This window comes from Sturnus vulgaris, chromosome 14 (assembly GCF_052056855.1).
Source record: "Sturnus vulgaris isolate bStuVul1 chromosome 14, bStuVul1.hap1, whole genome shotgun sequence".
NCBI lineage: Eukaryota > Metazoa > Chordata > Aves > Passeriformes > Sturnidae > Sturnus > Sturnus vulgaris.
Genome location: NC_142256.1, coordinates 16664537 through 16691640, shown reverse-complemented (window position 1 = coordinate 16691640; position 27104 = coordinate 16664537). Strand labels below are relative to the sequence as shown.

The window sequence follows — 27104 nt, the reverse complement described above, 5'->3', positions numbered from 1 at the left end:
CCCTTTATCATCAACTCTCCATTTCTGATGTCACACTGTTTGGTTATGGGTCCTTCACATAGGCTGTCAAGGTGAGAAAATGCAGTGTAGCATAAAAGCTCATGGACTAACAACCCAGCTTTTAATGCTACATGAATTGCATTGACCATAGGTGATACCCCTTATCATTGCTAATCAAAGCAGAAGTCAAAGAACCATTGTAATGAGAATGCTCAGATAGTAACAAAGTCTCAAACCTATAAGGAAATCATTAATATGTGGAGATTTTTAAGTGTGTGTTTTGTCTTCTTAAATGAGGCAACTCTTTCATCTGATTAAGAAAATGCTGGGGTGTAGCATAAAGCCCTGAGTATAACAGAGCTTGAATACTGACTGCTACTGCAGCAAATGTAATTTTTCAGAAGCCACCTGAGTTTTCCTTCTCTTCATTCCTTTGGATCTGAACATTCTGTTTTCAATGGTTTGAGCCTTTTTTAAAAATTGTAAATCATTACAAAGCTTCAGCTAGAAACAATTAGAGGCAAAATAGTACATATGGTATTGGTTTTGTGACAGCACAATCAGCTTTCTGTAGTGGGCAATTGGCTCTTGAAAAGTACAGTTCAACTATCAAGGTGAAAATGAACTTGTGAATATAAGCTTGTCTAGCTGATTGATCTCTATTTCACCCGGATGATGGGGTAGGGAGCAGAAGATGGCATTAATGATGTTCCCCATTTATCTTGGCTGATGAAGGTAAGACTGCATTACAGGTCAGTGTCTGGTGGTCAAAAATGGGTACATCATAAGGGTTTCACTCTCGCCAGTTGTGTAGTGATGTAGGCAGTAACCCTCCTTGTAGGTATTTTAGATGACTAATGCTTTTGCAGTTCTAAACTTTATGCCTTCTAGTAGGCTGCATGTGCCATAAGGTCCATTTGTCATTAAAAGCAACACTGTGTTTAAAGAGCTTGGGAAGCTGCCACAAATTGTCCTAGTTTTGTGCAATACACTCTATTGAGTTATTTCTTGTATTGATTCAGGACCTCCTGGAGTCAAAGGCATGGCTGGGGATATAGGACCACAAGGCCCTGCTGGTATGAAAGGCTTCCTAGGTCTTGATGGTGCTCCAGGATCTCCTGGGGAAAGAGGATTCTTAGGGCCACCTGGACCTCTTGGTCAAGATGGACATCCAGGTTTCTCTGGGCCAAAAGGTAGGTGTTTCAGTCTTGAGATTGCTGTGCACACACAAAGAAACCTTGCTGGTGCTGATTTTAGGCCCAACTTGCTGGAAAGGAATGAATCCCCAGCTAGTGTTGGGATGCATTTGTTTTGCTGCTGGGTTACAAACTATGAATTTAATTATCAAATAATGTTTATAAGGCAATCTATCTAAGGGTCTTAGGTCCTTGTGGACAAAGGATTGTGTAAATCAGAATAGAACGATAAGAAAATTGAGGAAATGAACAGTGAATGAAATTTATAGAAAGAAGGGAGAGAATCAAACACAAATCAAATGGGAAGTCAAAATTTACAAACTGTGTGATCCTTAAGCACCAATAAAGTAGTTGGTTACCTGGAGAATAACACAAAGCAATAGAGCTGTGGAACTGCATGTTGTTCTCTTGGAATTTGATTGTGTTTGATCTCTACTGGAAGCAGGACCAGGGTCTCAGAGTGAACGAGAAGTACTGGTTGAAAGTATCATACATGGAGACCTGTGACAGAAGTGACAGTGTTGTGCCTGTGCCATGTGCTTGTTTAAGTACTTAGATTTGGTTGATTGGCCAGACCCAGGCAGCCTCTACCTGCCCCAGAGTGGGTGTGCAGTGTACCAGGAGAGACTAATATTCCCTTTTTATTTCTCAACATCTCTATGCAGGTGAGAAAGGGTCTTCTGGCCTGCTTGGTTTCCCTGGCATGCCAGGACTGCCTGGTGTCCCTGGAGTGAATGGGATTAAAGGAACTCCTGGCACAGCTGGAGGAAAAGGAAGTCCAGGAGTTGTGGGACTTCAAGGTCAAAAAGGTGAGAAACAGCTGAATGGCTTTTGCTGGCTGTGCAGCAGAGGGACTTATAGGCAGTTCTGAGACGGCTGTGCCTGGTATCATTCTGGTATCATTCTTCTAAATATTGTAATCTTGCAAAGTATTTTTCAACACTTTGGCCTCTTTACCAAAGATTACTAATGAATTCGCATCAGGAGATGTGGAAGTTCTGTTTTCTCTGTTTTTCTCTGCTAGATTATTTTGTGACAAGATTTTCTGACTTTTTTATTTCTTCAGGTGACAGAGGTGATATAGGTCCACCAGGTCTTCCTGTTCTTTGGACTTCAGAACAGGCACTGCAAATCAAAGGAGACAAAGGAGATCCTGGATTAGCTGGACTTGGAGGATTCCCAGGACCTAGAGGTATTTGCAGTTAATTGCCAGTATCAGTTGTTCAGTATCTGGGCTTGTTATTGGTGGAGCATGGTCTGTCCTTTTGACAGTGCCTACAGTGTTACTGTTTTCTGTTCTGCCATTCCCATTCTAGTAAGACTTGCATATGGCATATCTGAATTTTGAGAAAAGAGTTTTCCTTTGAAGTTCTGTTCTGTAGATCTAATGCCATCCCTTCTTCCTCTTTAGGGTCACAGGTCAACTGACCCAAATGAGCTGGATGTCTGTATTATTGAATTAAATTACACTCTTCTCTATTACCCAGGTGATAAAGGAATCCCAGGAAACCGTGGACAGCCTGGTCTCCCTGGTCCAGTTGGGTCACCAAGCAAAGAGAGAGGTCTTCATGGTGACCCAGGCTTCCCTGGTCCACCTGGACAACCTGGCCTGCCAGGACAGAAGGGTGCACATGGTATCATAGGATTTCCAGGAATGCCAGGAGAGAGGGTAAATATCTCTGAAGTATCATCTTCTTCTCTGGCTGCTCTTAGGAAAACCCTGGTACTTCTGGAGCACAGCAGCAGAAGCTGGCAGGATTTTTCCTTACAAAACTTCCAGATTGTTTTTGTTTGGCTCATACCATTAAATTACATTTTACATAGTATTTCTTCCTAGACCTTTGTGTTCTGTTATTCCACATGACCCAAGCTTGGAACAGCAAGAATAAAAAGCAAAGATTAATTTTGGTTGGATTGGTTTCTTTCAGGGTTCAGATGGCACCACAGGAACACTTGGATTTCCAGGACCTATTGGCCTTCCTGGTCCAAAGGGTAAAAAAATCTTTCACAGTGTATATGGCCTTTCATTATACACAGTCCTAATATTAATGACACAAAGGAATAAATATTGTTCTCGAAGTGTCCGTTGCTCTCCAGTGACTGGTTCCAACTACAAATCCCCTTGTAAGAGGCTTAATTCAGATGAGGTCCATACCAAGCCTAAATACTTTATGGTCCTCTGAAAGTTTGACCAGAGCACTGTGTGTAACCTGTTGGACAGTGCAAGAAGCACCCTTTTCTCTCATCTTCTCATGTCAAAAGTGCAGGATGTTGTGGAATTATGTGTAAACGTGTTGTACATTTGCATGAGTGGATCTGCATCCATTGATGATTATAAGCATTTTCAGACTCAGATGCATAATTTGCTCTTGTCTTTGTTTGCACCATGAATTTGAAATATAGCAAGATTTATTTTCTTATACAAGCCCTGGAAACTGATCTCTACACTCAATGATAGAATGCCCTTTCCTTCCTTCCTTTTCCAGGTGAGCAGGGAGAGTCTGTTCGTGTTCCTGGCATTGCTGGACCAAAAGGAGAGAGAGGAGACCCCGGGTTTCCAGGTAAAGTAGGCCTTGATAGCTCACTTCAAGAATACAAAATTCTAGAGACTAAACAGATTGGCATTGCCAAATTTGGGTATTTTTGTAATCCTGAAAGTGAGACATGAGAGTCTGAAATCCAGATAGGGTGCAAATCTGGATGATAGTGAACACATCTGAGACCATCCCACTTCTAATGCTGGGTTCACTTTGCTTCTTGAGGAGGCACCTGTGAACTTGCACTGGCACTTGGCTCCCTGGGAGTCCAGCCCAGGTGATGGCTGAGCAAACACAAGTGCTGCAACCTCAGCACACCATGTTTCTCACCCTCTTCATGCCTTCCTCCAGTTTGACTTGTATGTTTATATCTTTTTAGGAGAGAGAGGAAGAGAAGGACTCAAGGGTGAACCAGGCTACCCAGGAAACACTGGGGTGAATGGACCCAAAGGCAGCCCAGGAGATCTTGGCCAAGAAGGACCAGCAGGTACTGGACTGAGTTCTGCAGTTCATGTTGTGACTATGACAACCTCACATTGATGCTTCCTTAGCCCTGTTTGGCCTGTGTCAGGTGAGGCTTAAATAAGAAGTTTGGCAAGAAAATGAGAGTTTTCTTTGACAGTAGTGTAAGTTGTTACCTTGTCCTGCTGGTCAAATATGGTGAATCCTGCAACACTGAAACCCAAAGGAATCCCATTAACAAATAGGGAAGATCTCAGTTAGATACAACCGGCAGCAGCTTCTTTACAGCTCTTCCATCGCAACATTTTTGTCTGTTCCCTCTCTAGAGCCAAACCTACCCAGAAGAATGGCTACAAGTGTCTTTGGGTTGTGGGGTAATTAACAGGTAGATTCCCAAATAGTTATCAAGATCAAAGGCTGGAGAACAGTGAAAGTTGTTATTGAATTGTTTCATTTGAAGAACAATTTAATTAGTTATTTAGTGTGTGAATTGTTCATGTGCTACTTAGTGGATGATGAAGAATGTCAGTGATATGATTAAAAATTCCCCCATCAAATAAATAGTTTGATAAATGTGATGCTAATGGTGGCCATGAGGAGAGATTTGGATCTGATTTTGCTTTATTTAAACAGTAGTTTGTTCACCCATCTTATGAGTTAAGTGAGGAACAGAAGCTGTGAGATGGAACTGCTTCTATTTCAGCCTGGACGTGAGGTGTAGTACAGGAATATTTTTCTGCTTGCTTTTAGGAATCCCTGGAAATGCTGGGCTGAGAGGAGCCCCTGGCCCACCAGGATCCCCCGGACAGCCAGGATCTGTTGGATTCCCTGGAGCTCATGGAATAGCAGGACCTAAAGGTATATGTGCAATCTGCACATGGAGAGACAAGTTGGATCAGAAAAGCAGTGTTTCAGCCAAGTGTCTCCAGCAGGCAGCATGTGACGGGCCAGCTGTGCATGGGAAAGAGCTCCCTCTTGGCAACGTTGTGCAGCTGTTAGGAATGAGAAGAGGAACAGCTGGAAAAGGAGCTCTCACTTGGTTTGAGTCACTAGTGGGTGTTCATGGAGGGTGAAACTGGAGAGAGCAGTGGGAAGAGTTTCTGGGAAGGGCACTTGTGTGAAGGAAGACTTTACAGCTTTACAAACTGTGATCCCCTGTTGGGAAAGATGAAACAGGAAAACCTTATAAATATGATCGCCTGGCAAAAGATTTTGAGAATATAGAAACTATAAGCGAGATTGAAATGAAAGCCATCTTTGAGATACCAAACCTGAGTTACTGAACAACTAGAAAACAATAGTATGGCCAGCTGAAAGTAATCTCCTCTTGATTGAACAATTCCCTCTGCTTGCAGACAGGTCCAAGGGTCAGAGAAGACCCTACTAGCTTGGTAAAGGGGGTCCAAAGAGTAGTTTTTAGGGTTTAAAGTGTAACACAGTATGGTAATGTAATGATTCTTATAGGCTGTATGTAAATGCTATAGGATTTGTATCTTGTATTAGATTGGTTAGTGAAAATTAGAATATTCAACACAGAAGAAGATTTATTGTATTGTAACGGGAACCTCGTTTTTTTTACCTCTTACTCTCTTACCTCTTACTTCCTTAACTCTTACTGTCTTAACTCTTTACTCTTACTCCCTCAGCCTTCTTCGTACTCTTGCTCTCTTGCTCTCACAGGCCTGCTCCGAGCTGCGGCTGGCAGCTCCAAGCAGGGCCCTTTCACCCACGCCCTTTGCAATAAACCACAAGTTCCAAGGCCTGGCTTTAGAGATCTCTCGTCTCCGTTAGTCCCGACCGTCCTGCCCACCGTCGCTCCTACAGTCCCCTATGTGTCAGGTTTCTCTTATGTGTTATATTCTCTATGAGCCATCTTATGCATTTCCACCTAACTAGATTGTTTGCTCACATATGTATTCCCAATGTCTCCTCAGGCTTTCATGGATTTCCAGGTTTAAATGGTCTGAATGGCTTGCAAGGCACAAAAGGGTCTCCTGGGACACCAGGTAAATGAAATGTGTAGTAGAAGTGTCATAGCTAGGGAAATACTTAACTGCTCCACCATGGGAGGGCTGTTTCCCACAAAATTTCCATATTTCACCCAGTTCAGGCTTTAATTATGACCTGAAGAAAAACCTCAAGATGCTGAATGTGCATGAACTAATTCTTCTTCAATGCCAGTAAGAACAGGATGCAGCCTGTGGAGTTGGTGGTTCTGGTGGCCTGTTCTGGTGATGGTTCTCCTTGAATTCCTGAAAGACTGTTACTTCTGGAAAACTAATGGAATGAAGTCATAAAACGCTTTCTAATGGATGTTTGATTTGAACAGGGCAACACCAAATGCTTGCTTTGAATTGGACTTAGCAATGAAATATTTCTGTACTGCTTTTCAGAGCCCTCCATTATATGGAGCTCAAGGAAGGCATCAATAAAATCGGAAGCTGATTTCTTTGATTTGTTTGCAGATTCTGCTTTTAGGGAGCTTTTGCTGGACTTTTTCATATTTTGAATCATATGAAATGGAATGCAGTTCTGTGTTGCAAACAGAGTTTTACTAAAGTAAAGAAGCGAAGAAAGACCTTACCAAAAATACTTGTTTAGTTACAGTCATGTTGTAAAATAGCACCTAAAATTTGTGGCAGCTGTTTTATGCATGAAAATGGACAGACTTCACGTGTACAACTCCAACAATATCTGTGTTTTCTTTGTTTAAGACATTATCAGAAGAAGGCAATGATTTGCAGCATATAGATCCTCCACAATTTTCCTGAGAGAGCTGCTTTTAGTGTATACTATTCCCAGAGTGACATGTTGAACATCTCCCTGCAGCTTTTCCTGGGAGCCTCTGTCCTGCACCACTTGTGCCTGTGTGCATTCTGCAGCAGTCTGTACAAACTGAGCTCCCTTCCTGTGTTTCAGCATGAAGCCCACAAGGTTATTTAAAGACCAGAAGCTTGAGTCTGGTGTGTCCTCATGAGAGACACAGCATACGGGCTGTCAGCAGATCCTGTCACAGGACTGCTTTATTCCCATTCTTGTGCAAGAGCTTGTGGGGAGACCAGAACAGTCATATGCTTTTCTCTCAGCATCTCAGAGATTGTTTAAATTCACTTTGCACAACCAGAGTAGCATGTGAGACACCAAATCACCAATTTCAGCTGCTCTACTGAAAACAGCAGAGACAGTAGTAAATGGCTAGTTTTAAAATCATCACGTGTTTTGTGTAATAATTTGACTGCTATTAGGAAATTTGAATAGGCTCTCTTTGTTAACCATGTTTAATTAGGTCTGAGTGAAGCTGGACTGAAAGGACCTGCAGGTCTCCCAGGTGCAAAGGGTGAAGAAGGCTCTCCAGGCTTGGGAAGAGGACCTGCGGGATTCCCTGGAACAAAAGGCTCATCGGGAGACATGGGTAAATACTGATGTTCTGAAAGCAGGATGTATTGCAGCTGAGGTTAATGGGTTTCATGGTCAGCAGAACTACCAAGACAATTCCTGAAGCCTCAAAGGTGGTTAGAAGCTTGACAGATAAACTGTGATGTTGCTCTGTATTTTGAGAAACAGTTGGTTGCACAGTTCTGAAAGTATCTATATCTCTCCTGAACAGCACAATATGTATCGTTTCCCCTCCTGTAATGAGATGTCTCTTTATTTTCCTCAGTATAACTGATTCTGTCAATGTCTGTGAAGACCTTTTGTTGTCCCTCACTTTTTGTTTCTTATTCTAGGTCCCCCTGGTCCTATGGGACTGCCTGGCCTGCCAGGAAAACCTGGAGTTTCTCTTCCATCTGATATACGTGGGAGACCTGGAGATGCTGGCATTCCAGGCACTGATGGGAGTGCAGGTGTGTGCAGCTTGGAAGCTTTGTCATGATGGCACCGGTACCCATTCAGTACCTCACAGCCTTGCTGGAGAGGCTGAGACTCCAGTCTTTTCCCAGATAGAAAAAAATGCTGGGGATAGCCCCAGAATTTACTTTGCCCCAGGAATAGATTTTGCCAGTTAACTCTGTTGTCTCTAGGTTTTCCAGGTCCTCCAGGACCACGAGGGACCTCTGGCCCAGCTTCTGACCAAGGTGACACAGGCACTACAGGTTTCCCGGGTGTTCTTGGCTTGCGAGGCATTAAGGGTGACGTGGGGCCCACTGGTCCAGTTGGACTCCCTGGAGCATCTGGATTCAAAGGTAATCTTGCTTTGCTGAGAGTCGTTTGGCAGCTGTCATCTTGACAGTGGGAATGGCTGCTGGGTGGTTAGTATGGCCTCCTCATTCAGGTGTAACAGCTGAATTTGATGTCTCAATTTTTCCTTTTGGCTCCTGCAGATTTTACCTACTGACTCCAAAAGCAGCAAAGTGGGGCCAGCTTCAGTGTTCTTCAATGTGTTCCTAATTATTTTTTCCCCTTATCTTTGTTTTTTTCTGAGTAGATGGTGTCCACCTGCAATGTTGCTGTGCTTGCTGACCACAGTTACCCATTTGTGCTCTCTAGGCAAAACTGGAGTTGCTGTTGCATCCAACCTGTCCTGTATGCTCAGAGGCATTAGTGCAGTGAATTTAGGTCTCCACAAGAGGCAAGAGGATTGTAGGAGTTCAGAGATGTTATTATGGGCTAAGGCAGGGAGCATGTTGGTCTCTCTTTGGTCTGTATGAAAGGAGGCCAAAGGGCAGCTGCACACAGAGACTCCAGGAGTAAGGTTTGAGAGACACCACACAACTCAAAAGCCAGGGCAGGATGGAGAACCACTGCTAGATGAACAATTGTCTGCTGTCTTTGTAGGCTGGCAGATCTCATCCCTCTGTGCTGTGCATAGAGATGGATTTCAAATTGTAAAGATGTGTACTCTCCAAACCCTGTCCCTGGGTTACCCAAGGAAGGGTAAGAGTACTCTCAATAAAGTACAGTTAAGTAGCAAATCTTGTCAAATTCTTGTCTTGAGGTTCTGCAGCCATTGTGGATGTGAAATTAGGCACAGACTGCCTTGAGGGTTGTGGTGCCCTCCATGTCGGAGCCCCAGTGCTGTTGCTGCTATCAGTGAGAGCCGCAGCTATGGGTCAGAATTAGTGCTTAGCCCCAGTCTTAGCTGTGTGTCTTTGCAGGTGCAAGAGGCGAGCCTGGCCTGATGGGGATGCCAGGCAAAGATGGGCCTCCGGGGGATCCTGGCTATGCTGGGCTGAAAGGTGAAATGGGCCATCGAGGTGAGTGCTGGAGGATTTTAAAAGCTGTCATTTATTCACCTGGTTTGGGCTGGGGATGACTTCAGAGTTCCCTTACAAGGCTTATTTGGGAGACTCTAGATTTGTTAGAAACTGAAATAAGTTAGAAAGAGCTTGACATACTTTTTACAAGATACTCAGTGCTGATGTACAAAAATGGTCTTAATTTCACATTTTTCTCCTTTGTGTCAAATCTGTGTGGTTTTTGTGGGGTACTTACACACCTTTTGCCCCATATCCAGGTCTCCCTGGCAGACCAGGGGCTCCGGGAATAACCCCACAGCCAGAAGAAGTGACAGCCCCTGCAGGATTACCTGGTCTGCCAGGAATTGATGGTGTTCCTGGCTTTGATGGAGATCCTGGATTCCACGGCCCAGCTGGAAAACCAGGTAGAAAGTACACTCAGATCACCAAAATGCTATTCTGGAAGAAAAACACTACTTTATCAAATGCATTAGGAGTGTTTACAGGGTTTTTTAATTAAGAAGATAATTCCATCAAAATGCATACAAATATAATATATACAAATATAATGCTGCCTTTTAAACCACGTGATACTCAGCTGTACCTCTCAGTCATTTTACAGACAACTAGATCAGGTGGAGTCTCTTTTGGAAACAGCTGTTTATAACCATAGCTGGTGAAGAGCGAGCTTTTGGCATGGCGGCTGACATCTTATTTCCCTTCTAGAATATGATTGCAGGAGTCAAGGCAATAGTATGAGGAAATAATGATACTAATGATTGTATTTTATTTCAGGCCCAAAAGGTTTGCCAGGAAGATCTGGTTTGAAAGGACGTGATGGCTTACCTGGAACTCCTGGCATAGATGGGGATCCAGGACTTTCAGGTGCCCCAGGACCACAGGGATTTGAAGGTAATTTTATGATTTGGGGAGCACAGATCAAAAAGAAGCAAGCAGTAGAATTGTGTTTGTTTACAGCTTCTCCAGAGACCCTCCCCAACACCCAATTACCTTAGGGAAACCAGGGGACGTCTGTGGTACTGTGTTTTGGATCTGTAATGAAGGAAATTTAATCTGCAGTGAGGAAAGTTCTGTCACATGTCCTTGTTGCTGTCACTGCTGGTGTTTCTGTAGGTGCAATTCTAAACACCTTTTGATGTTAATGTTTTATGATGTTAATGTTTATAATGTTTAATGTGGGAATCATCTTGAAGATCTAGAAGAGTGATATAGTATTCAAAGTAACCATAGCTGTGAGGCTTGGACAGTAGAGGAAAGGCACAGTGAGAAAGAAGAGGAATATCATTAAGAAGAGTGCTATAGCAAAAATGAATGAATTAGGTTTTGGTTGGTACTTTGAGATCCTCAGAACTACTGTACTGTGAGTACCTAACACACTGGCACCAGAGTTGTTGGGCAAAGAAAGAAAACTAAAAGAGCAAGTGAATGGGTGGGTGGTTCTGTGAAATGACTGCTTTTGGAGCTGTTAAGTCTAGTAATTCATATAACAACCATATAGCTTGGGCTCCTCATTGTACAAGACTGCCATAAGCAATGCCAAATGGGGTATAGAGCCAGCTGATGTCCACACTGTGCACTAGCAATAGTGATTCTTCTTCTGTCTCCTAGGTGTTGCTGGGAAGCCGGGTTCCCTTGGTTTACCGGGAATGCCTGGTCGGAGTGTGGCCGTTGGATACACTCTAGTGAAGCACAGTCAGTCAGATCAGATCCCCCCATGTCCCATAGGAATGAATAAACTCTGGGACGGCTACAGCTTATTGTATGTGGAGGGGCAGGAGAAGTCACACAACCAGGATCTCGGTGAGTTGACAGAATTCTCTCAAGAATTAACAATACAGGCCAAAATTACATTTAAAAAGCCATCCTCCCTGGCAGTGCAGAGGGCTGTAGTGAAGGTGGTAGCAGTTGGCTTGGCCAGATCTGCACTGGGAGTGGTGTCACTCGTGCCATCCTCACCACTAAATATTGGTGTGTATGACTTGGAATGTTTGGCCGATGCTTGGTATGACCACTTCTCCCATTTTTCCAGGTTTTGCTGGCTCATGTTTGCCTCGCTTCAGCACCATGCCTTTTATTTACTGCAACATCAATGAAGTGTGCTACTATGCCAGCCGAAATGACAAGTCCTACTGGCTGTCCACCACTGCTCCCATCCCCATGATGCCCGTGGACAGCGTCCAGATCCCACAGTACATCAGCCGGTGCTCTGTGTGTGAAGCACCTTCCCAGGCTGTGGCTGTGCATAGCCAGGACATCACCATCCCACAGTGTCCCCTGGGCTGGCGCAGCCTGTGGATAGGATACTCCTTCCTTATGGTAACCTATGGTGCACAACTGCTAGTTCAAAGGCAGCTTTAAACATTTAGATCTCTCCTCTCTGATGAGGTCACTGAGACTATGTTCTGTGAGTTACAGGAACTTGGAACCCTGTCTCTTCTTGCCTCAGTGCCTATCTTCATCAGCTGAGTTGCTGTAGCTCTGAGTTTGCTCTGTTTAACACCTGCCCTGATTAGTTTTGGTGGTAACACTGCTGCTTAAGTTCTGTATTGCCACAGATGTTTTTTTCTTCAAACCTTTAAATGTGGGAACAGTAATTAAGCTACAGTATTGACTTAATCCTCTTTCACAGTGGAAAAAGTTCTCTGTTGCACTCTCCTAGAAGTTTATTAGTGTAAGATTGTTGGAAAAACATGATATCAGCATTATTGTTTCCAGATTTTCCCAACTTTCAAGGGAAAAGCTGGTTTTCCATTATTCCAGGCCTTCATATTCAGCCTAACTATGGTCCTTTGATTTTTGCCTTCTAGCCCTGATTTAAGAGACAGATATACATAGCCAGAGTATAATTTTGGTTGCCAGTTTCACTCCTTTTAGCAATGGAGCCAAGAGACTCCTCTGTTTTCCTCTTTCTATTCCTTTGAGCTTACTCAGCTTACCATCTTTATTTCAGCACACTGCAGCAGGGGCGGAAGGTGGAGGCCAGTCCCTTGTCTCACCTGGTTCTTGCCTGGAGGATTTCCGAGCTACTCCATTCATTGAGTGCAATGGTGCTCAGGGAACGTGCCATTACTTTGCCAACAAGTACAGCTTTTGGCTGACCACAGTGGAGCAGGAACAGCAGTTTGTCAGTGCTCCTCCCTCAGAGACTCTGAAAGCAGGGCAGCTTCGGACTCGCGTCAGCCGCTGCCAGGTGTGCATGAAGAACTTGTAGTGACAGAAATGCAGTTATGGGAACAGTCTTTGTTACCCCAGATTAAACATCACTGACTGGACAAGGATAAATTCACAAATGTGTGTGTTTGATGGGTGAATTAAGACAGCCAGAACTCTGCAAGGATCAAGTTTCAAGTCCAGGAGTTTGTGCACAGAGGAGGGAAAGACCAGTGTTCTGAAGCCATTTTTTAAATGAAACGTGGTGCTATATTTTTATTTCAATGTTTTTTCCCCTCCTTTATGGCTACCTCAGAAAGTCTCAGTGAGGAGAAGACTGAAGAGCAGCTGACACCTCGTACCACTCTGTCTGAGGCACATCCAGTGGTCACCCAGAGACACTTTGCAAAAGCTATGCTTAATTGATGTCTTTGCAAACAGTATTTGTTCTAGTCTAAGGGAGTGGAGACTCATTCTCCTGTGAAACACAGAACTAGCTAAAATTTATCAGTATATGCTGGATGACTCAGAAACACTATGTACTAATGGTTGAAAATGGATTTTCTAAGAAAAATTGAAAAATTAGTGTTTTGCTTTGCTTATTACACAGATGGAACATTCTTTCCTCCAGTGACAGGTAACCAGTTCTAATCCAGACTGATATCCATAACAGACCTTAAAGAGCTACACCAATGAAAAATGCAATTTTTCATGTGAAGATAAATGCAAAACACCTCTACCATTTTTCATTGTTTTCTATTGAAATATATTCTGGGTCTGTTGGCTTTAAGGTCTGTGCTTATCTCCTTGCAGCCAGTGATATGCAGCCATACTTTATTAGTCAACATTTTATTACTATGAACATAAATTTCCTTTCTGAGGCACCTTTGGAACACTTACTTTGTAATTATTCAAGCTGTGTGTGTTTGAAAAGTAGAGCCTTTACTAGATGGTATGCAAGCTTATGCAGATACAGGAGTAAGCAGTTATGAGATGTACATTTTTTACTCCTGCAGTCACCATGTGTTGTATTCTGCTTCCTCTGAGTTTTATTGCTGTTAGTTTAAAAAAATTGTATCTCTACTGTATGCACTGTTAACTTTCATTCAGGGTGTAATTAAAGAAAAGTACCACTAATTGGATTTTCCTTGTATATTTTAAGGGAAACCCATGACAAAGGTATGCTTATACCTATAATGAATTCATTCAGTAGGACTAAAGTTACTACCATTAACCTCTCTGGAGTGAAGTGTGTGAAATCCTTGGCTACTGACATTCCAGGGCATTTCAAAAGAGTGCCTTGCAAATACACTGTCACCTTGGCTTAAAAATCTTCAGAAAAAAATTATTAAAAAAATTATTATTAATGCATGACTTAGACATTATTTTAAACAGATAATAATCAGTAAAGATGTGTTACTTGCATAACACATTATTATCTTCATAGATGGAGGTCAGAGTTCTCCAAGTTCTGGAGTTGAACCACACTAGAGATGAACAGGGAAGTTATGAAGAACAATGTAGTCTTTTCATCTCATTCCTAATTGTGAAAGATCAGCAACTGCTTTGGATGTATTTTGCAAGTATCTTTAAGCATTTTAACAATCCTAAGCAGCAGTCCTTTCCTGCAGGATATCCAGTCTAGCTGTCCTGGCACAGACAGAGCATGTTGGATTTAAATCCTGGGTTATGCACATGCAAATTTAAAACACTTTTGTGCACAGAGCAAAGCTCAAGATTTTTGAAAATCACGCAGATACCTGACAAAGTACAATGAAATTTTCAGCCACTGGGTTCTCGTGGTGCTACAAAGAGACATGTTCAGGACTTATCTGCAGGGACTTGGCTTTATTTTTGAACATGACACATGCAAACACAATTAATTTATTCCCCAGGATCAGAGCTTTATGCATTTTAAACACCACTGTCTTTAGAGAGCTGATTCTCTTGAAGTAACTGGCTCCACTGCTGTCCCTGTCCAAGCTCCCATCATTCCACCAGCCACTCCCTGTCAGGTGCATGGAGCAGGAATTCCAGTCACCAGCTGTTTTGCCATCAGCCCCATTTCCATCCAGTTACCCCCACCCAGAATCCTTCAAGAGCTCTGCAAGGCTCATGCTGCTCTCTGAAGAAGCTAAGGGTGGCTTGGGGAAAAAGCACGTGGTACTCTACTGAGGGTCTTTTAATTACTTTTTTTAGCAGGTACTGCTCAAGCCTGAGCATTTCAGAGCAAGGGCTCATTTTAATTTTTTGTCCGTGGGGAGGAGAGGGCTGCAACTAATGTCATAAGCACAGTAACTTAATGTATTAATGAAAAATAAATACTTTGTTTAAAAAAAAAAAGCCTAAACTTGAACAGCTAATCCATGGAAAGGGCAAGAAAATGACATTTTTCCTACATGTATAGTTTCCAAATATGGCTATTACACATCGAAGGCAAACTAGATGAACCGTGCCCAGGTAATGACTATTTTCTTGGAAATCACAATAGCCCTAATCCAGAAGTGCAAGTGAGAGGAGACAGGATTCAGGATTTCTCTACGTGGTCATTTATTACTGAAGCTGAAAGTGTGCGTCCATTCACATCCATTACACTATTGTGACAATTATCAGAATGGTTCCTGTCTGATAGTAAAAAGGAACTGTAGAGTGAATTTAAAAGATCTTTGCCTTTATTCTGAGCTGGTTTTTGTACAGCTGCTACAGCGATACTCTAAGAAACAAAATTGTACCAGCTCTTCTGATAAACCTGGAGAATTTTAAGGCACTTTTACCAAAGAGATTTTAAAAGGCAACAAGTCAAAACTCGACAATTAAGTGATTTGCATATACCTATATATTAAGTTTTATAATAACCTGGGTTATATTTAGTTCACACAAATTAACGAAATATAGCAGCATACAACCTATGAAAAGCTTAAGAAATTTATTAGATGCACAGATAAAGTGCAGTAACAGAGATACTTGTGTAAATCTTTTTTAAAATAAATAAGGTACAGTTAAACCACCTTTGACTCGCTTTAGCTCCAAAAGAAAAGTCAGCCTAAGTTTTAATGATTGAACTTTAAGGTCAAGGTGAAATATAACTATAACAGTGGTTGTGATCTGTATCAACTATTTGAGGCTCCTGTTCCTCTTTAGGTCTCCCAGAAACAGGAAGGCTATTGCAAAATGGATATGTTAAACATAGTTCCTTTCACAGAAACATTTTTGTCATAAAGTGTGGTTGCTCAAATACATGTTAAAATATTTAACAAGGAAACAATTTTCTCCTGATCCAGTTGATCTTTTAAACAAGACAATGCATTTTGTCTATGATGCAGCCCACGGGAAGGAACAGAAATAAACATCTTCCTTAACTGAAGACTGTTTTACTTTAAGAACTAAACTATTGCATTATATGAGAGCAAGAAATACCCATTTTGTGTTATCCCTTTCTCCAAACATAAAGCCCACTGACAGACTTATTTTTGCCTTAATCTCAGAGATCTATTTGTCTTCAAGAAAGACATACATTAAAAAGAAGTTCCCTTTCAGGGTCTTACAATAAAATCTTTCACTGCCTTTCCATCTGGGGAAGCTCTCTGACAGAAGAAACTGTCCCTGCTGGAGTTTTGGATGATACCAGGTGTTTGTGCTCGGTTATCCATGATTTCAGGCACTTTTGGGCTAACATGGCTGTGTAATTTAAGTCAATGCAATAATATTAGCAATATGTTCAATACTCAGAAGGGTCACTATACTTTCCTTCATACACTGAGTATTTCAAATTCTTCTTCCAATTCAAATAGCTTGTCAGTAGATTCAATGAGTTCTGAAAAATAAATTAAACAATTGAGAATGTAAAGACCTGCCTGATTTTGTTTACTAAAAAAACCCTCAAACCCTCCCCCCCTACACTTTGGAAATGCTGCCTTTGAAATATTTTCAAAGATTTAAAAATATATTGTGCTAACACTTGTAAATTGGACATGGCCTGTTTGGATAACTGATACTCTGTAAGAGTAAGGCACTTAATCATGCAGTGATTGCTTGATCCTCAGAAAAGCCCAGTTATTCCACCTGCAATGGTTCTCCTGTTCGCTGAGGAGCCCCACTCTGCTGCCCAGCAGCACTTTCAGTGGTACCACACCTGCTCCCGTGGTCGTCACTTCTGGCTTGGTAGGAGGTATGAAAGGCGGCCAGTGTGGTGGGTGCTTCTGGACCAGCTCAAACATCCGTAGGCTCTGTTGCTTTAGAATCTCCTGAGGACAGAATACAAATCAAAAAACTGCCTGCTTAATTAAAAACATTTCAAATACTGTATATCTATCAAAGAAAAAAGGCTGTAAATTGCTGTTATTTCAGGTACCTGTCGTCATGAATCACTGCTTCACACATCTCTAGTATTGTACTACTTGAAAACACACCTGGAAGATGGATCTCTTAAACTCTCCTACAAGTTATCACTGCATTATAATGAACTTTGATGTCCATACATTTATAATTTTGTTTACATGGAGCAAATAGATACCAAGAACATACCTGCCTTTTAAAAGTAAATTACTTGCTTGGACCTCTCTGTGTTCAAGTTTTCTGTTGATCAATGGGAACAAAAGACAGATTTATCTACCAAAAAATAATCCAACATATTTTGGAAGATAGGTTTTGATCAGGAGAAACAAGTTATTACAGAAGCAAAATTTCACTGCTATCAGGTGAGCTACACCATATCTTCTACTTCAGTTATTTACAAACTACTTTCTGTAGCCTTTTTTTAAATAAATGCTTTTGGTTGGTGGTACCTCATATTCACATTCCTGTTGCTTAATATTCCAACTGCTTGCTGTGTTTCTCAATAAATGACTTAGGTATGAGCCATGAACACAGTACTGCTAACAGAACACAAACTCAGGAAGGGGGTGTATGTACTTGTTCTCCCAGTGCCAGGGCTCAGGATTGCAAAATGATGAACAAGCTCCATAAGCAGTGTCAGCTCTCCCCGATCATTAGTACCACCTTCACTGGGGATCATTTGATTTGCAGGCAGTAAATTTCCATTAACCAAAAAAGAACAGTATCCATGATTTCATACAGAGCAAAAAAAGATAGTAGTATTACCTTTTGTACAAGACTACACCAGTTATCAAAATCACATTCTTCTTTGCAAAAGAAGCCCTAAGGAAAGAATACACATTGTAATATTAAATACGTCAATGAGCAAAGATGCTGTAGTATCTATGTATAGATTTTATCTCAAGTGACAATCACCAATAACAGAACCAAAGTATATTTCTCTTCAACTACCATAGTATTCTTGTGACCTATACTAGATGACTTCTACAAGTAATTCCACTTGAAGATTTGTAGATTAAATAAAACAAGCTCAGGTAAATATCTTCTCGAGAGCAACCAACACACAGATGATAGTGATGGAATAAAATAAGGAAACCTGATTCAGTTCCTTACTTTGACTTTCAAACGACTTCTTGGAAAAGGTCTATGTTGCCCAGGAAAGCTACTTAATTGGCTCCCTGGGATATAAAAAGTTGATCCCCTGCTTGAGCTAAAATTAATGTATCCTATGCAGTTAATATGTAAACTACTGTGTGGTGAATTTTAGATTGTAGAAGAGTGCCCTGTGAGCAAGGAAACATGTTTCTGTCCTCACCAGTACACAAAAGTACTGCTATGAATAAAGTACACACATTTATTATTTTCTAACACCTACTAAAGCTACTGAAGGGTCCAAATTCATGATCTTCATTCTGTGTGGGGCTTGCTGGCAGTGGAAGCTCTTGTCATCAACTGTGCCATTTTCTTCTGAATCTACAAAACTCTGAGTGGTGTGAGGGTCCAAGTAGATCAGCTCATTGCCTGGAGGGGTAAAATCTATATGGTGATAACAAGCAAGAGGCAGTAATAAACACTTATTCCGTCCAGACTTGTAAAACAAAAATTGGATTATCATCACAGTTATCTTAACCCTCTAGCTACGGAGTCTTTAAGAGAACTGGAAAGCCAGGCACAACAGTATCCCACAGGGCATTTAGTATAATTTTTCACTGTTACCTTTTAGGGTAGATTTTTTGGATGTTTTTTCCTAGCTTTGTCACATACTTTCCTTTCTCTACATAAGGTCCAGTACATTTTAAAAAAAATTTCAACTGCAATAATCCCCAACATTCCTCAGATCAAAGATACAGGATGACCACAAATGCAATCTGTAATCCCATTAGGCATTCACTCAGAAATTGAACAAATAAGTCTGACTAAAACAGCTCAGGTTTTACAAAAGAAAGAACAAAATATCCAAGAAGTTACAGATCAAACCAGGGTGAAATATGAAAAACTGAATCTAGGATCAACTATTGCATTAATTAATAAAGAAGACATAGAAGAAGGTGAAAGACATACTGCTTTGAGAAAAAAATTGAAAAATATGACACAATAATTTAAGAAAGCCAGGAAGCAAAAGAATAAAACAAGACACTCTTCACTAGAAAGTATTAATGATTAGAAAAAATACAGTATTTAAGCAGCAGTGACATCTGACACTTGTTGTATGCTATCAACTTTTCTTAGTGTCTTGTTCTTGCTTATATCATTCCGTATTTTTATGTCAAGCTTTGCTGCTCCTTTTCTCTTCTAACGGTCTCATACCATTACTGAAGTGTCTGAGGTATGTTTCTTCTTGTCCATTCTCATGCTTAAAATGCTTACTACTGCCCCTTCCCAAAGAAAATCCTTTTTCTTTCAGTCATATGGATATTTGGAGTAAGTTTCTTTCTTCCTTACCTAAAAATCCTATAAAATAATAGGCATTATTGGGTTTCCCTCCTAATGCTCCCAAAGACTGTGGCATCTTAAAGCATTCCTAGGAGTCCAAAGAGAGAAAAATTAAATTTATTTGTTTATTGATGTAACAGATACCTGAACTTTTTCACAAGTCACACACACACAAGTCACTGAAGAATCCCTTACTTTAAAAGCATCAATATACACTGGATTAATGTGATTAATCCCTAGCCGGAGAGGGATAATGAGCAAGAGGGGCTTCCAGCCTGGGCACAATCCTGCTGTGTTCTTGTTTTGGCCAAGAGCACTTCTGTGCAAATGTGCACTGCTGTGGGCAACGCCGCTGCTCTGGGCAGGGGACCAGCACATCTTCTCTGGGGGAATGAAAAGAAAGATCAGTGAATGCAGAGGAACACATAGCAGATCTTCCTCTCAATCATGAATTAAATTACTTTTCCAGACATCTTTATAGAGCTCCTGTCTTAAGACAAAAGAAGCAGGACATGGAAATCCTGACTATTTAGTAGAAGTAATTCTGGCAGTCAGAGTAGGTGCTGGCACATTAGTGAGATATGAGAAAAAAGACTGAAGTTACATTTACTACTTGCAGTACTAAGGCTGTCATGCTTTGCCTGGGAGATGATAAAGCAGAGAGGAAGCAGTAGAAATTCTTCAGGGAACTCTTCACTTCCAGTGATGTAGACATAAAATAAGCAGAAGGGAGTAAAGTAGAACCAGGCTGTGGCTAAATACCACTTGTAAACCCACGCTTCTTACAACTGAAAATGGGGCACGTTTCTGAAGGATCTGCCCCTCATTTCCCTTTTGCTTGACAAAAGCAAATTTCCAGCAAACTCTATTATTACTAGCAATTCTCTGTATTTTTACATACTGCAACTTGATTCCATTGCTGTAGTGGAAGTTAAGGTAGCACAAATCAAACTCCACCATCTCATCCACATGGTATGTAAGTTGGTCACCAAAAATGCCCCACTGTTCTGTGCTAACTTTACTTTTGGAAACTCCAAACCTGAGTATCCATTTCCTTTATTCCTTTTCTTACCCTGGGAACAAACAGGGATCATCCCAAGATTTTGCTCATACTTAGACACATTCAAGAGAGTGAACTCAAATAAAAAACTGTCACCAAGGAAATAATCACAGAATCATCAAAGCATTTAGGCCAGAAGAGACCTTTAATGTCATCAAATCCAACCATTACCGTAATGCTCCCAGAAGTAGTTTGTGCAAACAATTAAATTTGCCTTGAGCTTGAGTTACTCTTTAACACCTGCTGAAATACTAAAGCAGTCCTGCAAAAACTCCTGTTTCACTTACTGATGTCTTCGATGACCACTGTATTGTCCATAGATACATAAACTGCTAATGAATTCCATTCATCAAATAAAGCAAGCTTCCTAGAAAACACAGAGGCAATAATTAATAAAAGCTTACTAGGACCATGAGAGTAGCTTTTAACTCAGGACAGTTAAATGGTTCTTGAGTAAAAAAATTCATTTATTTGGAAAAAAATTGGGATTTTTTTAAGTCTCCATGTAATAGAAAGATAACTTTTAGTTTAACATATTTAGAAAAAAATAACAATGAGTAGTTCCAGGAGAAGTACACACCTTGTACCATGTGAAAACTGTTTTGTCCTTTTGCCAAATGCAGGGATAGTAACAGCTCAACCACATAATTAGGTGTATTATTTTTTATTGCAATTAATGGATTCTGCTGTGGGATTCTGCCTATGGTGCCTGACATTATATAGAGAAGAAAGAAAATTCTTATACCAGTTTTTCACATTACTTTGTGCTTAAGAAGTTCCACTAAACTAAGTGGAATTATTTCAGGTTGTTAAAAGCCAGAGCAGCTCAAGATTTTGGCACCCAAAAGCTAGGAGGGTGGCATAATAGGACATAGGTTTCCGTCCACTTTGTGTGACATCCAGAACTCTGGGGAAGGGAGCTCTTAGGCTGAAAAAGCGGTGTTGTTAGTTTAAAATAAGCCTGAAAAACTGGTAGTGAGTTATGAAGAATCTGTAAGGGAAAGGAGCTGGAGGCCAGGACATCCTTTATCTGCTTTCTCTCTCCAGAAATTGTTTGTCCCAGGGCTGCAGCAAATGGTACCCAGGACCTGCAGTCCAGGCTCCACCTGAAATCTGGCATGGTCGCCTATCCCTCAGCAAAGTCAGCTCTAGTGCAGCTTCCAGACTAGGAGGAGTTTCCATGTTTTCTCCAGCAGCCTCGGGCAGCACTGCACAGTCTCCGAACCCAGCAGCCCCGGGAGCACATTCCAAGGGAGCCACTGACATGACTTACTTCAGTACTTGAGCAACTGTATTTGGTCCAAACCATTCTCCAATGGACTTCCCCTCTCCAACACCCATCTGTGCTGTTTTTGTAAGGGAAAACACACACAGAAAAAGACCACAGAGAGGCTGGTCATAGTCTATGTCAAATAGCATAGCCTACTAATACCTTGACAAACATTCTAGAGCAAGTGCAAGCTGTATTTAGCAACAATTATTTTCTCTATCTATACTTTTTTCAAAACTTAATGACTGTTAGTTCCCTTACAAAAAGTTCCTAAACTGTACTGACAATTACAAATATGTCCTTACTTACAAATTACAGCAATAAGTTTTATGACTGTCTATTTTAATACTATCAACTCTGCTACCCAAAACTTGTACACTTTATCAAGAGCTAGATTCTAGATTATAGATTTATTTAGGTCTTAGTGAATAATATTCCTGAATTATTATACTTTGTACCCACTTGCATACATTTCTATTTATATATAAACATATACATTGTCTTCATAATCACCTTTTAAAATTTTTAATTAACTTATTTCAAATGAGAAAGTTTCAACACCACAGGAATTTCAGTAGACAAATGGAAGTTGATGTGTGTTCTTACCCATCTGGTGGATGGAATAACAGCAATCTTTTCGATCCAGAAAGCACCGTAAGATTCTATGATATTCTTCTGGTTGTTTTTTGTGTTTTTCCCATTGCCAATCTTACAGGAAAAAAGTTATGCTGATTAAAAAATAATGTTTTCATTGTACTGATCAAATTTCTAGATGGCAGAAAGCCATACAATGAGAGCTTAAGAGACAATGCATTTCTAATATTATTTAGATTAATATAATTTTATTTAGAGTAGAAGTCACACCCTGTCATTTATTATCGAGCTGTCCTTTATCATCAAATGCTATCATGTGAAAATTGGGAAATTAAAATAACAATGCCAACTGCAAGTATACTCTGAGTAATCACTGCTGAGAATTGATTGCTAGTGCTCCGTGTGAGCTTCAAAGACTATTTAAAACTATCTGTTCTGTTTGGACTTTATTAGATTTGCAAGCATTTGGAGGATAATAAGACTCATAAAACAAAGTTCAAACACAACGCTGGCCCTCTCCCACAGCAAAACCCAAACCATGGCTTTGCCATGTGAGCTTCTGCTTCTAACATAAGGTAGTTACCTCACATTTACTAATAGAGAAGCACATACAGAAGGCTAATGCTATTTAGACCCATACTGCAAGTTCAAGGTCTAGTTTTTCTCAGGTAATATGTTTATTTGCCTACTCTTTCAGTTAAATCTTTGCACTACCGTTCTGTGGATTCAGTTATTCAAGTGGATAAATCCTTCTGTGGATTCAGTTATTAAAGTAGTAAATCCACAAATCATGCTGCCATAGAAACCATGTCAAAAGAGCATAAGAATCACAGACCCAACCATAGCAAGGTAATTGACAGAAGAGTGACACACAGAGCAGACTTAGACACTCACGTGTGACCCGGGGATATGGAGTGTTAGTACAGGATTAAGAGCAGGCACTAGTGGGTTCTACTGTGGGGTTTGGACTCAGGCTGATGATGGGTGAGTGGTTTGTGAAGTACTTTGTGTGGTGTCTATTACTCGGTCACTATTCACACCATCACCCTGGGCTAGCATTTTGGTGGCTATGAAAAGAGGGGAAGAACTCAGACCCATGGTGGCAAGTTTTCCCTTGGCTTCAACTTCAACTATAAACCAAAATATATATCAAATAACAGCAGGATTCCCTATTTGTCTGTCCTTCCTCTGTTTTTGTTTCTCTGCTTAAGGCTGACATGATTTTGCCTCATCAGACAAGAACAGTTCACTAACAACTTTATCAGGGCATCACAGAAAGTTTCATTAACAAATTTAAGTTTTATGCTTTTATGGAAAATTACAACAAAAATTAAACAACCTCCAAATAACACAAAAGTTGCCTCAGCAACAGTACTCACCTCTTCCTAAATGTCTGCAGATCAGTGCCTGGGCCAGCATCATCTGCCCACACCTCAGCATGCATCCCCAGCCCGCGTCAGATGAGGGACCGGTGCCTCCTGGGAACAGAGTTGCTCACAGTCAGCAAGGGCTCTACACAGAGCCCAGCTTCTGAAAGAACCTCACATTCAAACCTCTAACAACTGTCATACAGGTTAAAGACACTGAACCAGCTCCTTTCTCTCCACAGTGCTGGTGTCACTTCACAGCTCACTCCACAAACATGAAGATGTGATTATATACAGGTACAAGCAAACACTGATTTTAATAGTTTTAATCTTTTGTTTGCATACACAGTTAAATTATGATCAAAACGTTCTAGTACTGTAAAAATAACTTTTCAGTCCCCAACATCATCACTAATCCTGCTAATCCATAATGAGGCAGCTGGAATGCTGCATACTCACCAATGGGCGAAAACTTTCTTCTATACGTAAACCAGAGACGAGCGCTTATATCCAACAATAACTTAGATTTGTCTGGAATGATTTTAAGAGGAAATAAATTATTAAAACAGACTTAAAACTGAAAAATTAAAATTATCCCTGCATAGTCAATATAGAGAGTGCATGGAAGGCTCCTGTTAGCTTTTACATACAAGACCTTTAATACTTAAAACATTTTTAGCAGTTTAAACACAGAGATCTTATGCAGACTGCTAATTAAAGTTAACTTATTAGGTATTAAATCATTATTAGCCAATTAAACTTTACAAGGTGTTTGGAATGACTATGCTCAGCCTGAATAAAACAACTATGGAGAACCATGCCCTCAGGAAAGAACTGGTAAAGGTTAAGATGTTCTACATGCAAATCAACATGGAATTATACTTTACCTCCGAACCCAACAGAAAGTAATTTTAAGAAAAGGTTAATAATGTTAAATTGAATTAAACCTCTCTCTTCTTTTTTGTTTGTTTAATCATATGCACTTACAGAATTCTCCAAAGGCTCTGAATAATGCTTAAGAATCCTATTTGCTGCATTTTCCCTTAGCTGCGGCTCAGACTGGCTGGCTTTTCCAAAGGATTCTCCAGCTGATCAAGGCTGCATGCAGCACCCTCGGCTGTCCTGAACACCATGCCTGCATTGGTGGCCACTGCTTTTGACATGTACCACAGGAAGATGCCCCTGTCTTCTCCCCAGGGAGCAAAACTCATTTCTGAAATCTTATTTTTATATAAACACATTACTTTGCTCCAACTTTTACATCATGTATTTATTTTCACTAAAATGCAATATGTACCAGAGATTAACTTATTATTGTTATTTGAAATATCATTGTAGTTGCAAGTAACAGGCTGCAGACAGCACCCCTCATAGGAAAATGATTTCAGTAATGCTGAACATTTCCAGGAAGTTATTTATATATTTTATTTCTGAGGCCCTGATGTTGTGAAGTGACAAGGCTCTCATCTGACAGCCTTTGCTATGAGTGTGGTCGTATTTCATGAATTACAGCTGGAAGCACATTGGCCTTGGTTCTGATTGCTGTACAGGAGGAATTCCACTGCTTATATCTGGTGTCTCACTGATGAAGAAGAACAAACTTCCCTCATGAGACATTTAGGGAACACAAGGAAATCAGGAGCTGTTGCTGCATGTGAATCTATGAATATTCTACAGGTATTACAGACCATTTAATTCTAAAGATACCTGTGTTTAGGTGGTGTTGCCTTCCTAAAATCCACACTGGCTCATCAGTTTCTGGAAACTCTTCTAAGTAGTCTGACAAAATAGTGATCTGGTTTTCATACCTAGATAAAACTGAATAGGAATACACAAAATTCAAACTCTATTTTATCCCCTTGCTCTTTTATGCACAACTTGGAGCTCTCAAACCAGTTGTAGCGAGTCTTTGCAGCTTTTGGGGCTTCTGAGCAATGCGGCCAGCTGCTTTTAATTTTCTCCCTTAAAAGCTGTTCTGACACTAAAATAGTCAATGCCTTGGTTTTTATTTAGATCCTCTGTGAGTGCTGAGAACACTAGGAATAACACCTTGATTATAAGCAGTCTCACTGAAGCCAGTGACAGAAGTCCAGGATGACTGCAGTGAGGATGAGATTTGATTCAAGATAATAAGAAAAGGAAAAAAAAAATTAGGCACCACAGCTTGATCTGAAATGTAGGAAAAATACAAATCAGAGTGCTTACAGCCTCATGCTTAATGGGAAGCATGTGAAAAATGTTAGCAAGACTCGGCTTCACTGGCCCTTACTTTACCAATTGGAGATTTGAAACACTTAAGAAAAAAAATAAGCCTATTAATGTTATTATTCAATACCACATCTATTTAGTGAAAAATAACAAATTATCATTAACACCAAAATAAGCCAATCCCACCATTTTCTAGATCATTAAAATGGTGATTTTTTTGGAAGAGTGAAACAAACCTTCAATTTAAAAATTAATGTAAAGTTATTTAAGGAATATACTGCTAAAAAGCAGAAGTTAAACATGAAAGCAAACAATTTATCCTACTCTTCAAGTAAGTGGACATATATCCAGTAGAAATAATGAATAGTCACCCAGTAAATAAATATATATATAAACAGTAAGATTCCATTAAAAAAAATATACATTTCAACAATCAAAAAGGAGCTGCACCATCCTCTGGCTGGAGCACCAGGGCCAGCACTGCCGAGCCCCGACATTCACCGTCCTCGTAGGCAGTAGTTAAAACACCACGACAGCCTCCTCTAGGGCTGTCAGCTCAGCAAAACAACTTCTCGCACCGTGCTCTGCATTCTCCGTCAGAAAAGCCGTCGCTCACTGCACTTCGAGAGCAAATTACCTATTTTTGACTCTAAAGCCTTAAGACACTTTCGACCCCCGAAATCCAACCAGAGGCACCTGCGCCCCCTTCGTGGCCACTTCTCTCGTCCTCGCTTCCGTAGGACACCTCGGACCACAGGAGAACATGCCGCCAGGGCTTCTTTTCCCTTCCCGGGGTCTCACTCCCCTTGCCGGCACTCCCCCCACAGCGCTCTCCGCCGAGCTGCAGCGCCTCACGGAGCGGAGCTGGCAGATCCAGCTCCGGTCCCTCGGCTCAGGCCGCCCCGCGCCCCGGCCGAGCCCCCTCGAGCCCGGGCCCCCACCCGCTGGCCCCAGGAGAGGCCAGGCAACCCCTCAGGACAGACCGGACGGTACCGCACGGTGCCACCCACGCCACCCCCCTGCCCCTTAGCCCGCGGGCGTCTCCCGCTGCCGGTGGCTCCACTGGATCCCCGGAGCCCCGGCCTGGCCCCTCAGCGCCGTCCCGCCAACCTGCCCGCGCCGCTCACCGGCCTCCATCCTCCCGCTGTCACCATCCTCCTCCCCTTCGCCCCGACGCGGAGGCACAACACGGCCAAGCCGCGGGGCGCCCTGGGAACTGCAGTCCCGCCGCCCGCCGGGAGAGCACCAACCCCGCCCCCACGGGACTACAAACCCCAGCAGCCCTCGCTGTCGG

General features: G+C 41.4%; 2 protein-coding genes across 7 annotated transcripts in view; one reads left to right on the top strand and one right to left on the bottom strand.

Annotated features, from left to right (window-relative positions):
- COL4A6 (collagen type IV alpha 6 chain) overlaps window positions 1–13680 on the top strand; it is a 126991-nt gene extending 113311 nt beyond the window's left edge. For all 4 annotated transcript variants that reach the window (XM_088173272.1, XM_088173273.1, XM_088173274.1 and 1 more), the window contains 18 exons: window positions 1023–1193; window positions 1862–2005; window positions 2263–2388; window positions 2684–2865; window positions 3125–3188; window positions 3683–3757; window positions 4113–4220; window positions 4946–5053; window positions 6130–6201; window positions 7482–7607; window positions 7924–8040; window positions 8218–8379; window positions 9292–9390; window positions 9651–9797; window positions 10168–10284; window positions 11002–11193; window positions 11423–11709; window positions 12344–13680. In XM_088173272.1, coding sequence (XP_088029398.1) covers window positions 1023–1193; window positions 1862–2005; window positions 2263–2388; window positions 2684–2865; window positions 3125–3188; window positions 3683–3757; window positions 4113–4220; window positions 4946–5053; window positions 6130–6201; window positions 7482–7607; window positions 7924–8040; window positions 8218–8379; window positions 9292–9390; window positions 9651–9797; window positions 10168–10284; window positions 11002–11193; window positions 11423–11709; window positions 12344–12604 — 2558 coding nt within the window. In that variant the 3' untranslated portion in view covers window positions 12605–13680. The remainder of the gene's footprint in view (window positions 1–1022; window positions 1194–1861; window positions 2006–2262; window positions 2389–2683; window positions 2866–3124; window positions 3189–3682; window positions 3758–4112; window positions 4221–4945; window positions 5054–6129; window positions 6202–7481; window positions 7608–7923; window positions 8041–8217; window positions 8380–9291; window positions 9391–9650; window positions 9798–10167; window positions 10285–11001; window positions 11194–11422; window positions 11710–12343) is intronic.
- A 691-nt stretch (window positions 13681–14371) lies between these two features.
- On the bottom strand, window positions 14372–27033 carry ATG4A (autophagy related 4A cysteine peptidase). 3 transcript variants are annotated; one of them, XR_015806800.1, is made up of 13 exons: window positions 26938–27033; window positions 25310–25420; window positions 24062–24133; window positions 23615–23713; window positions 22248–22349; window positions 21645–21717; window positions 20659–20738; window positions 19507–19694; window positions 19321–19399; window positions 18254–18399; window positions 17644–17700; window positions 16676–16813; window positions 14372–16357 (listed from the first exon to the last, which is right to left on the bottom strand). XR_015806800.1 is itself a non-coding variant. In XM_014886563.2 (13 exons), the coding sequence occupies exons 1-13, from the start codon at window positions 26945–26947 to the stop codon at window positions 16293–16295; spliced, it is 1194 nt and encodes a 397-aa protein (XP_014742049.1). In that variant the 5' UTR covers window positions 26948–27033; the 3' UTR covers window positions 14372–16292. The 3 variants fall into 3 exon arrangements, 2 of the variants coding, with proteins under 2 accessions (XP_014742049.1, XP_088029403.1); XM_014886563.2 differs by having other exon boundaries at window positions 16676–16787; XM_088173277.1 differs by lacking the exon at window positions 25310–25420 and having other exon boundaries at window positions 16676–16787; window positions 26938–27006.
- Between the last annotated feature and the right edge of the window lie 71 nt (window positions 27034–27104).